At 36.9% G+C, this 13,256-nt stretch overlaps 1 protein-coding gene across 1 annotated transcript in view; it reads right to left on the bottom strand.

The window, feature by feature from the left end:
• LOC306863239 (piezo-type mechanosensitive ion channel component 2-like) overlaps positions 1 to 13,256 on the bottom strand; it is a 134,259-nt gene that overhangs the window by 65,810 nt on the left and 55,193 nt on the right. The window contains exon 6 of the mRNA XM_079406483.1: positions 4,137 to 4,296. Within this exon, the coding sequence (XP_079262609.1) occupies positions 4,137 to 4,296 (160 nt within the window). The remainder of the gene's footprint in view (positions 1 to 4,136; positions 4,297 to 13,256) is intronic.

Here is a 13,256-nt window from a genome sequence, read left to right as displayed (position 1 = left end):
GCTGAATGTCCAGTGACATGCAAATATTCATCCGATGATTAATGCAGCATGCATCTGGTTTACACAATGCCAAACTCAGTAGCTTGATTATACAGACCCAAGCCGTTACACATTATATTCATTACATATTATACTAACATTTGACAGACCTCAGTTTCATTGCTGAACTTTCAGCATGTAAAGTGTGTTATAATAATCAGCAAACATTAAAATGCTGCGCTGAAATTTGCTGAAAATGTGCTCACCATCCGAGATGTAGATGAGTTTATTTCTTCATCAGGTTTGTATAAATGTGTCTCTGCATCAGTGTCTCAGCAATAGATGCTCTGCAGTGAATGGGTGCCGTCAGAATGAGAGTCCAAACAGCTGATAAAAACATCACAATAATCCACACCACTCCAGTCCATCAGATAACATCTGGAGAAGACAAAAGCTGAAACTAATCCATCAAGAAATATGAGTCTATAATCCATAATAACTCTTCCTCCAGTGAAAAAGTGTATCTCCTGTTGTCTCTCTCATCAAAATCCAGCCACAGATTTGTTCAGAGCTGTTTTGTCTTGTAAACGCTGCTTGATCTGCAGATTTCTCTCCTGATTCAGACCAGAACACTTTTTCACTGGAGGAAGCGTTATTATGGATTATAGACTCATATTTCAGTTAAAAACGTCTTAATGCTGGATGTGTTTCATCTTTTGTCTTCTCCAGATGTTAACTGATGGACTGGAGTGGTGTGGATTATTGTGATGTTTTTATCAGCTGTTTGGACTCTCATTCTGACGGCACCCATTCACTGCAGAGCATCCATTGCTGAGACACTGATATACATTTTCAGCAAACTTTCATTTTTGGTCGTACCATTCCTTTAATTGCACCATATAAATCACTTTGGAAGATAAGTTGCAGCACATTTCAGATATTTCACTCACGAAGGCACATGTGCTGTGGTGATGTGACAATAAAAAAAGTGATTTGAGATGATAAAAAACTAGATGTATATTTTGGAAAACACAGTAAGTATCTGGAACTTATTTTGACTGTCAGGTGAAGAAAAGTAGCCTAGAAATAGCACACCTCTAGCTCTACTCAAACACGACTAATTAGAAGACACATCATTCGCTACGTGACCGAGTCTATGCGGTCTCTGTGCGGCTGCCCAAACATCAGACCTCACATCAAACAGGACATTACCTGAATAAACACTGGACTGATTGCAAAGGAAGCTGAGAGGAGCCATTGAAAATAAACCGTTTTCTACCAGTGTTGCATGAAGAGGCAAAGATGCCAGTTTGAGGCAAAAAGAGATTAACCAGAAGAATACAGATGTCACACATGAGCCAGTGCTAGTGTGATGTTCGGCCCAAATATCCCCTGATACGTCCTTAAAATCCAAGAAACGAGCGGCACATTTAAATTCCATTACAAATTGAGAGAAAATGGGTTGTTTTGGTGATTTGTTTTTGTGTGTGGCTTTTTGTACTTCTGTATTGCATTTAATTTTGTAAGCAATCCAAAGTAAAGCTATTCCTATTGTTTTAAATGTTCATAGGCTCCTATTGTGTTTTCTTATTGTATTGTAGTTTTCTTATTTTTCTTCAGTTTCCTCCATTTAAGTCTGTGATAACAAAATTTGATTGGGGAGAATCTTAAAAGTCTCAACAGTATTTGTCATTTTAGGTAAAACTATTAAATAACACGTCTTGTCTAATGAATCACGCACACACTAAATATGATGTGACAAGCACCAATGTACAGTATAAAATACAGTATTGTTTCAATCTACTTTTTTACAGTAGCTTCCCAAATCCGCTGGATTCTGATCATTTTGCTTGCACTTATATTTCATTATTAGCTTTTCTAAAGCATTTTTAGATAGTGTTTAGCTACATTAAGCATCTTATATAGGCACAAAATGAATTACATCTTTGAAAAAACATTTGCTCAACGTATGTTTTCATAGGAACTGCAGGATCTTATATGGCAGAAGATCAAATTCAAAGCAAGCACTTAGTGGAAATCAATACACTAAAAATATTTAATTCTTTCTAGATCAATGAACTGGTCACACCCATTATATTTAACCGCTGCTGTATATTTTTAGATGCAGTAAGTGAGAAAGCGATCTCTTGAAAGTGAATCAGGCCACAGGTCTCCACTCGTTTATTTGTGCAGACAGTAGGCTTGACTTATTGACACGAAGGGTCCTCGCTGACTTAAATACACATTTATGTATAGTTTCAGGCTGGTATATTAATCCGAGAATGTCATTTAAATAAAGGCTCTTTGTTAGACAAGTGAATATTTCATCAATGTAATCATCATTGGATTTGTTCATCTAATTACACTGTGGTCTTTATCATAGCATCAGCATCAGGTTTGATTTCCTAATAATCAAGCGCAAGGGAAACAATGACAGCCTGTGGAGAAACTGCACTTGCACAACTGGTATTCATCCAGATAGTTATGCATTTTCAGTATTTTCCTCCACAAAGCTGCGCTTCATCATTTATAGTTTCAGCTGGAAGTGAAAAAGTCTCCTGCAGTGAGGGAAGAAGTGCGAGAATGAGTGATACGGGTGTGACATGATATACAGTAGGTGAAATTTACATGTCAGGTAGTGCTGAGTGATAAATCCATATTGATTTCTGGAAAAAAATCTACAATATATCGGTAATAAGCTTTTGAGTCAGTTCGATATTTATCAGCCTGACAATCAGATGCGTGTCACTAAAAACTCTGTAAGCAAGTCACTGACTATTATTAATGCTATTATTATTATTAATATTATTATTTCAAGAAATATCATACGACTTTTTTTCCTTTTTTCTATTGATTACACTTTAAGAGATTGAATAATTTGTCAAAGTGCACTAAATCATACAATACTTATTCCAGATCAAATAAAACTGAAAACAGACTTTAAATTTCATGTTTTCCTTTGTCTTTGGAGTGTTACGAGCTGTTCGTGCATACAGTATAAGATCAGTAATGTTTCAAAGACTAAAGTCTCACACCCAAAGAGATATTCTTTATAAAGGTTCAGACTCGTCCATGTCTAAAGCGGCTCATTCAAACGCCCCACATCTCTACGTCACTGTGTGGGAAGATCTGCATAACACGCTCAAATGTTTACGCAAAGAAAGAAGGCGGAACTTTTATTCTCGCTGTAGTGTTGTTGTCGTGGAGACGCTGTGTGTTTCCAAATATGGTACGGGGCGTAACATTTCCGTCACACGCTTGAGGTATTCGGCCAATCACAAGAGGAGCAACAATGGTATGTGGAAAATATGAACCTTAAACCGCGTAAACACATCGCATTACACCAAATACACAAAATAATGTGCTTTTTAGCAACATCATATGACCCCTTTAAAATAAAAATTAAATAAAACATATTTAATTGGGCCTAAATTAAACGCTTAACAAACTAGTAAATACATAAATAAATAAACTAATTGCTATATTTTCTATTGAATGTATTTTTTCATTTTATGAATTCGTTTAATTAGACAATTTTTATTGAAAACAGAATCTGGAAAAAATAAAAGAGAAAACATGGAATTTGGAAAAGATCAAAAGTATTCAACTGGGCCGAAATTAAAAGATAGATTAGTCTGTGGAGTTTAAACAAACAACTTAGATTTATATTCATCCCTGTGGTCTATAGCAAACACGTGGAATGCATATGCAATATTTTATTTTTATTTTAAGCATTATATAACCAAGATATTCTTCCATCCATGATTTAATTTATACAGTACACTTGTTCTGTTATGCAGTACCTTATTTAACCAAAAATGCATTAATTAATTGATTGCACATTAATTGTTATATTTTCTTTTGATTACGTTTAAAAAGATTATGGTATATTTTATTAATTCTTTTCAACACCATTTTTAATGATGAATTTGCACTAAATCATACTGATTACATAAAACAGAGTTCGGGGCATCTTTATTCAGTCTAAACAAACACAAGCATTTCCTTCTGTATTAATGATATGAAATGAATTTTGTGAGAAATACTGACATGGAATGATATTGTGCTAATATTCTTGACCATATCGCTCAGTCTTGGCGTCAAAACTAAAACACTGAAGACTGAAGACTGCTCACTATAGAGTTGTGTTTTCTCACCTGATTGTCCAGCTCAGAGTCACTGTTGTGCTGAGACACGTCCTTCAGCGGAGGCTTCTCCAGACTGCGGCACAGGAGCCACGTGACCAGACCCACCACGAACATGCCGATGTCTGGGATGAACACTCGGATGCCGTTCCCGGCGTCTGCACCTCGGACGCTGCAGCGAGACAAACACACATTTATACAGTCATTATCACTCCTTACTCCCAGATAATCCTGCAGTGAAACCCTTGCCTCACACCACTGCTCGAGCCAGAAGCTGACATGTCAGACCGCTCAGAAAACAGAGGAGTGTTTTGATAGCGCCACAGAGCCTCAGTGTTTACACGCTTTGGGAAGTCATGGTTTACTTACAGTTGTCTCTGCATATTAAACTGGGATAGGAGAAAACATTTGAACATGAAAAAAAAAAATATGCAAGATAAATATACGCTACCAGGCAAAAGTTTTTAAACAGTAAGATTTTTAATGTTTTTTAAAGAAGCCTCTTCTGCTCACCAAGCCTGCATTTATTTGATCCAAAATACAACAAAAGCACTAATGTTGTGAAATATCTTTATTATTTAAAACAACTGCTTTCTATTTGAATATAATGTAATTTATTCCTGTGATCTGCAGCTGTATTATCAGCATCATTTCTCCAGTCTTCAGTGTCACATGATCTTCAGAAATCATAATAATATACTGATTTACTGCTCAACAAACAACAATTATTATTATTATTTTTATTTAGCAAGGATGCTTAAAATTGATAGAAAGCGATGATAAAAACATTTATGATGTTACAAAAGAGTTCTATTTTAGATAAATGCTGTTCTTCTGAAAGAAACCTGAAAAAAATTCTACTCGGCTGTTTTAACATAATAATTTTTTTTTTTTGAGTAGCAAATCAGCATATTAGACTGATTTCTGAAGGATCATGTGACTGGAGTAATGATGCTAAAAATTCAGCTTTGAAATTACAGGAATAAATTACATTTTAAATACAGCTATTTTAAATAGTACAAATATTTCAAAATTTTACTGTATTTGCTGTTCTTCGGATCAAATGGTGAAGGTGAACAGAAGAGACTTCTTTAAAAAAACATTAAAAGCACTTTTTAAAGGTAGCGTATGCATAAATGATATACAGTGAAAGTAAAGTAGAACTGTGTATGAGCCAAACTAACATTTAAGTTGAAATGAGTTTTTACGAGTGCTCTTAGTGCAACATTGAGCTGCAGTGCCTCTTAAAAAACACAAAAACACTCTGTTCTACAATAAAAGCCTGTGACTCCCTCCCTGTGACTGGATCTCATTTCCGCACTCGGCCCGAGTCGAGAGCCCGGCCCAGAGAGATTTGTCATGAAACCAACCCATTCAAGCCTTCAGAGAGCGGCCCGATTCCCAGAGGAAAACTCAAATACCGCTTGTTTCAAACTCACACGTCCATAAAGACACTTTTCAGCTTTAAAGATGCTCGTTTTCAGATCTTTAAGGGTTTATGACGCAGACGTTTGCATAACTTTGGGATCCCAGTGCTTTTTATAAGCTGTTAGAGAGCTGTTTCAGCGATGGCTTCAAAACAATAAGCTCAAAAACTGTGAACACAACCATTAACATATTTTGCAGATATCTTGTAAAATATATGCACAGACATTGGGAAAATATGGCAAATTCTGAAAACACAACTTGCTGAAATATACAGTATAAATCTGCTATTATTATTATTATGTAGTTGCACTCAGTTTGTTACAGGCCACTGTACTACTGTTTTGTACATAAGTCAATATTGCACACTCACACACAGATATACTACATATTACTGCTATATGTGGACAAGTTAATGTTAATATTGCACGTCACTATATTGTTGTTTTGCACAAGTCAGTATTGCCACTCGCACATACAGATGAACATAGTCTATATTTCTATATTCATAGTCTATTTCTACTCACAACATAGCTGTACTTTATTATTTTTACTTGTGTGTCTGTTTTGACTCAAAACGTTTTTATAATGTCAGTGATTTCCATCATGAATTTAAGTAAGTTTTGTATGATTTATAAAAATACTATTACTGACAGATTCTTCACTGATTCTTCAACAACATGTAGGCCTAGTTATGTGCCCAATATCCAGTCCAACAGCAAAATTCAGTAACTTTTTATACACAGTATTTTCAGGTACTTTGTCTAATTTCATCCTGCAAACGACAACTATTTAAAACTATTTATTATAATTATGTACTATGAATTACTGTCGCTACTCAAAGCAACACAGAAGTGGTGTTTGTTTCCTGAATGAGTCAGTATTTTGAACAAATCATTTGAATTATGATTTAATTAATGATCTATTAATGATCCAATGACTCACTCATAAAACTGTCCCTTGCTGCCACCTGCTGGACTTTCGGTGTAATCTACAGAAAGATTCACTGAAAAATCCCCATCAATCTATCAATCATATTAAATAATAATTCATATTTATTTAATATTTATTTAAAATGTCAGCTTGAAAAGCTACTTTTGCCTTTTTGTCGATTGCCTAACACTATAAATAAATGTTTGGGCAGACTCAGGGCAAAATCCCTGCGTTCAAAGCAAAGCTTCCCTGACTAGCCTCGATGCAATGGCTTTGAAGTGTGTGATATTTGCTTCATAAACCGTAATAAGTGGGAGACGTTATGGTTAACACGCTGTGATTGGCTCACGGCGCAGATGCACTTTGTAATGACGTCTGCTGTATCTAAACAGTTTACAGTATTGCTCAGAGAGGCCTTTCATCTCGGCGAGCTCATAAAGAGAAAACCGTGAGCAGACGCAGCTGAAGACAAAGGAGGAGGGCCACAGATGGCACTGATTTGGGTAAAAGCAATGAATTATGGGACCCGCTGAAGTGCATAAAGCAAACCTTCTACTTTCACTGCTGGACACTGAACGAGCAATTATGCGATTGAATTAGATTCAAGAACAAACCGAGATGTTGATATGCATGGATTGGTGGTGAGGTTAGGGTTTGTTTTAATGAGAGGAGGAATGTGGGCTGACGCTGACTGGCGTTTCACCAGGTGTCTCAGCAGGAGTCGGCGGATCCCACAGACCCAACCAGAGCCAAGTGCTAGACGTTACCTTCGCCTTCCCCGGGTGAGCGGCACGACTCCAATGCTTAAATACCAGTGAAATGGAGCAGAGATCAGCTGCTTCCAGACTGAGCCAGCGAGAAACTGTCCAAATAAACTCAAGCAAAGAAGCTTTTAGAAAACAAACCCAACAGAGCCCGATTCCAGCCAACGACATCTTCCTGATGCATTAGATACGGCAAACAGAGTGTGCAAATACTGCTATAAAATTCAGCTGCAGCAAGTCATGGTTTTCAAGGGACAGGGCTGCAAACTTCAGAAACAAAACTCTTTTGTTCACTGGATTATGAAAAAAATAAACTGCGTCATTATCCAGAGCATTTTCTGTAAGCTTCAACGGTGCTGAGCCAGGAAATTATGGAAAAAAAGACAAGACCGACAAGATAAAATGCCTTTGTTTGTGAACATCATCAATGCATAAGCAATTCCAGAGGCAAAACTTCATGCAACGGCACTCAAATGCATTCTAGAGAATTCTGAGATTTTAACGTTGTTGCAGGAGTTTGGGGAGGAAGTCTTGTTTCAGAATGACAGTGACTCTTTAAACAAAGCAAAGTCCATAAATGTTTAACTGAGTCTGGTGTGAAAGAACTTGACTCTCCTGCAAAAAGCCCAGACCTGAACCCCTACAAACTATTTTGGAGCGAACCGGAACACTTTACACATCTAAATGTAAATTTAAACCAATTACAACATCTTTAAGAAGCAAAACAGTATACAATTTCAAACAAAAACTTTTTTTTTTTTTTTTTTATCTATTAAATATCTTGGATGTGAAATATCTTGAATTTATTCTTTTGAATATTGAATTTTATTTTTTTAAAAGGTTTAGTTCTTTTTTCTTGGATGTAATTTTTCAGAAAATTACATCCAAGATGTGTGTGTCTTTATTTCTTGAGTCGCAAAGGTTTTTGAGGATAACATCTCAGGATTTTTCTCATAGTGGACTTCTATGGGATCAACGGGTTGAAGGTCCAAATTGCAGTTTCAGGGCAGCTTCAAAGAGCTCTGCACGATCCCAGCCGAGGAATAAGGGTGTTATCTAGCAAAATGATCCGTCATTTTCTAAAAAAAAAAATATATATATACACTTTTTAACCACAAATGCTTGTCTTTGCACATAACGTAATCACATTGGAAATGTTGCGCGCTGTGAGCTCTTTGTCCGTGTACTCCGGTTCAAAAAGGTAGTGTAGGGCGAAAAACTCCATCTCGTTTTCTCCTCCAACTTCAAAATTATCCAACATCTTTGTTTTACCTTTTTCTTTAAAGGGCATTTTAGATTTTCTTTGCACGTTCGCTTTGTAAACACTGGGTCGGTGCTTCCGCCTACATCACATGTCCAGGTCCAGCTAGAGCAAAATGAGCATTTGTGGTTAAAAAGTATTTAAATGTTTTTTTGTTTTTTGTTTTAGAAAAAGACAGATTGATAAGACCCTTTTTCTTCGGCTGGGATCATGTAGAGCTCTTTGAAACTGCAGTTTGAACCTTCATCCAGTTGATCCCATTTAAGTCCACTATATGGAGAAAAATCCTGGAATGTTTTCCTCAAAAACATTAATTTCTTTGCAACTGAAAAAGGAAAGGCATGAACATGTTGGATGACATGGGGATGAGTAAATTATTAGGACATTTTCATTCTGGAAGTAAGCATAATTCAAACGCTCTATTATCTATATTATGGTCATAATTTAGGGTACAGTTCACAAATGAAGTGTAAAAAGAATAACTATTGGTTTTAGTTTATATATTTTATGCAGCGTTCAGCTTTTCTGCTATTTGTCAAGATTAATCATTAAACACCAAACGAATGGGTTCAGTTGACAATTTCACCTTTTTGACACATAATTTTAATGGAAGGCCAAATGTTATTTTCTTGATTAGGTCAACCCTTGAGTTTTAATATTTATTTGAATTTAAATCATAAAATTAATTGAAAACTACAACCATGTACCCAACAGCTGATGCATAATGAATATACTTCTTGGCAATAGGTCACTGGAGATCAACATGACACAATTATTGTGGACATACTGTAAGTACAATTAAATATTTTCTGATTTACAAGGAAATTGTATTTAAACTCATTTTGAACTCAGGATTTGCTCAATTTAAAAAGTGCACATAGCAAAAACTGTAATTTATGGGGGATTTAAAGGAAGGCAACCGAAAAACAGGGTGCAAAAAATGTATGTGTGTGATTATAGCATGCATTCACTTAATGTGTAAAATAAGACATTTCTTAAGAAAATGGTTAGAAACAAATATAATGATCAACACTGGACATGAAAAGTACCCTAAAATATAGACTGACCCATATAGAAACATCCTTATGTACAGTATGTCTGAATTTTAATCTGTTTTGCAGAGACTGAACAAACTATAAAAAGACAGGGATCAGGAGCGTCACGACAGGTCTTCATATCAAGAGATCTTCAGCATTGTGCTGAATTAACTACACTAAACTAAACACATTCAAAGGTCTAGCAGGCCATCTGCTTGTTGAGTAATCCAATCTCATCTCTCAGTAAGATCCATAACGGGAGACGTCTGTCATCAGACTTACAAAAGCTTTCCAGCAGTGTGGGACGGCCTGCTGTCATGCATGATGGGATACACAACGGTTACAGTATACAGCACCGAGGCTCCCAGTGATCTGACTCACTTCAGACAATCAAAAAAGGCCACACACACACACACACACACACACACACACGCAGATGTAGATGTCAGGCTGAGATACAGTAGGTCCTTCTTATTGATTCTTCTTACACAAAGAGAGAGACAGAGAGAGCGAGAGCGAGTTTAGAAAGTGAGTGAGAATTTAAACTCAATTTTCTCTCAAACGTGCTCCATTAACATTGGATTTTATGTACTAAGGAACCAAAAGTAATTACTCATATAAATGTCATTTGTAATGTGTCATTTGTTTGAGTTTTTGTCTCATCTCTGCACTTGCATTTCAAAGGCTGTGATTTCTCTTCTTAATTTCTCCAGATCTAGACCTCAGCGGAGCATTTTCTAGCTACAAAGTAAATGAGATTCATGTTTTTGCATATTGAAAGAAGCAATGCAATGGTTAAAGCCTGCAGACACTGATTTGACTATTTCTCTTAGCAAATAACAGAACATATATTAACGTTCATAGTTCATTTAATTTAAATATACATTACTGTGCAAAAGTTCAAGGTAAGGACCGTTTTTAGAAAAAAATAATACTTAAATTGATCAAAAGTGACAGTAAAAATATTTATAATGTTACAAAATATTTCTATTTCAAATAAATGCTGTTCCTTTGAACTTTCTATTGATCTGTGAATCCTGAAAAATAAAATGTATCACAGTTTCCACAAAAATATTGTGCAGCACAACTGTGTTCAACATTGATAATAATCAGAAATGTTTGTTGAGCAGTAAATCAGTATATTATTATGATTTCTGAAGATCATGTGACACTGAAGACTGGAGGAATGATGCTGAAAATACAGCTGCAGATCACAGAAATACATTACAGTTTAACACATATTCACACAGAAAACCGCTATTTGAAATTGTAAAAATATGTCACAATTTTGCTGTTTTTACTGTATTTTTGATCAAATAAATGCAGCCTTGGTGAACAGAAGAGACTTCTTCCAGAAACATTAAAAAACTACTTTAACTATAGACTTTTATGTGTCAGGTTGCAGCGAACTGGTGTGTATTAGTTCTGATCGACAGATCTCATTCCTCAGAAGATATTTCTGAAAACGCATACCTTGCTTGATTAGATCTCCTTGTGTCTGTCTGAATCAGGACGATAACGTACTGCAAGACACCGCAAACGTTCAGCCAACAGTACACCACTGTAAAAGCTGTAGTTTAGAACGGAGTAGATCAGTTTGGGTGAAGATGACTGTTTTGTCCCATTTCAAACACAATGGAGGCACTGAGGCTGAATCGCTGAACCTTTCTGTTTGCTGAGCGAGTCGACGAGAAGCCAAATCCACTGTGGACAGAAGGGCCAAAAGTGCAGTGGAAGCCATGAATCAGAAGTACACTTCCTTCTCCACTGAGTCATTCTAGATTGTTCCTATAAATGCCTTGTTGTTGGCCTATAAAGTGGAGCGAGGTCAGTCAACATGACCAATAAACCAGCCTCCTCCTCTGATAACCTGCTTCCAACTCGCTCGTCTTCCTCACAAACCTCACAATCACACCCTAATTATTAGTACAGCAAATAACAGTGAGCCCCAGTGCATGCTGGGAGGGTAGCATCCAAAGATGCGTTGGGTTTCTTCTGTCCAAGAGCAACACGCAGCACAGCGGCACGATTCAGGTTTCGTGTGGCGACGCTCATAATGAAGCGTCTGTTTCGATCTCCCTTTTAATGGGAGATTCATGAAAAACACGTCTGATTTATGCCAAGCAAGTCCAATTTAAATAGAAAACACACAAAGGATTATTTTGACATTTCACGGCTCGTTGGCCCCATTAGTGACAAACTACCAGAGGAAGTTGTATGGGAAGTGTGGTCAGATATGGGAACGTCACACAAACAATAATCTATATTGGTAAATGATGCAGTAGAACAGATGTATATTTGCTGCAAGCATAATTTGTGAGTGTTTCTTCACACACAGTAGACTAAACAAACCCTTGTCTGGGTTGGAAAACCTGCTTGTAAACTGGTGATTTAAAATCGAAGGAAACTGATAAAGTTTGGACAATACTCCACACAGGTCAGTAGAAGAAATGACACGTTGCTATGATAAAGCAAACAAAGCTTGAGCGCACATTAATCTGATAAGAGCTCCACATCTCTGAAATATTCCCGCTGCACATCACATTCCTTACGCTCGGAGTCAACATGAGCCTTTACAGTAGCGTGCTATACATACCTTTCTTTATTCTTTATTTTCTTGAATATTTATTATGTTCTGACATTTTATAGTATCAGAATTTTCTCTGAGAGCCCAAATGAAGATTTTCCTTTTGAGTGACGCTTATCTGTTCAAAACCTGCAGTGATGAAGATAGGGTGTTGTAGCTGGTTGCCAAGGTGTTGCTATGCAGTTGCAAGGATGTTGTGGATGGTTGCCAATGTGTTGCTATGTAGTTACCGGGGTCTTGTGGGTGGTTGCCAAGGTGTTGCTATGCAGTTGGTGTTGTGAGTGTTTTGGTGTGTTGCTATGCAGTTGCTAGGGTGTTGTGGATGGTTGCCAAGGTGTTGCTATGCAGCTGCTATGGTCTTGTGGATGGTTGACAAGGTGTTGCTATGCAGTTGGTGTTGTGAGTGTTTTGGTGTGTTGCTATGCAGTTGCTAGGGTGTTGTGGATGGTTGCCAAGGAGTTACTATGCAGTTGTTAAAGTGTTCTAAAGTGTAGAGTGTTATAGCTGGTTGATATACAGTTGTTAGGGTGTTGTAGATGGTTACCAAGGTGTAGCTATGCAGCTGCTAAAGTTTTCTAAAGTGTTAAGCATTTTAGTGTGTTGCTAGACAGTTGTTAGGGTGTTGTAGATGGTTGCTAAGGATTTACTATGCAGTTGTTAAAGTGTTCTAAAGTGTAGAGTGTTATAGCTGGTTGATATGCAGTTGTTAGGGTGTTGTAGATGGTTACCAAGGTGTAGCTATGCAGCTGCTAAAGTTTTTGGAGTGTTTTAGTATGTTGTTATACAGATGCTAGGGTGTTGTGTAGATGGTTACCAGGGTGTTGGTATGCAGTAGCTAAGGTGTTTTAATTTTTTTATTGTGATGCTATGCAGTTTCTAAGGTGTTGTAGAAGGCTGATTGAGTGTTGCTATGTATTTGCCAACTTGTTGTAGATGGTTACCAGGGTGTTGCTATGCAGTTGCTAAGGTGTTCTGAGTGATTTTAGCATGTTCCTGTTACATTTGCTTTGTTGTGGTAATGCCGTACACACATTCATGTAGTCACAGCAGCTGCATAAGACATTATTATGTAATCTGGCTCGCAGCACATATGGTTTGTGCTAAACTTCCAGACACTGCTTTTCC

This window comes from Barbus barbus (genome assembly GCF_936440315.1).
Source record: "Barbus barbus genome assembly, chromosome: 44".
Taxonomy (NCBI): Eukaryota; Metazoa; Chordata; class Actinopteri; order Cypriniformes; family Cyprinidae; genus Barbus; species Barbus barbus.
This window is presented reverse-complemented; position numbering and strand designations above follow the sequence as displayed.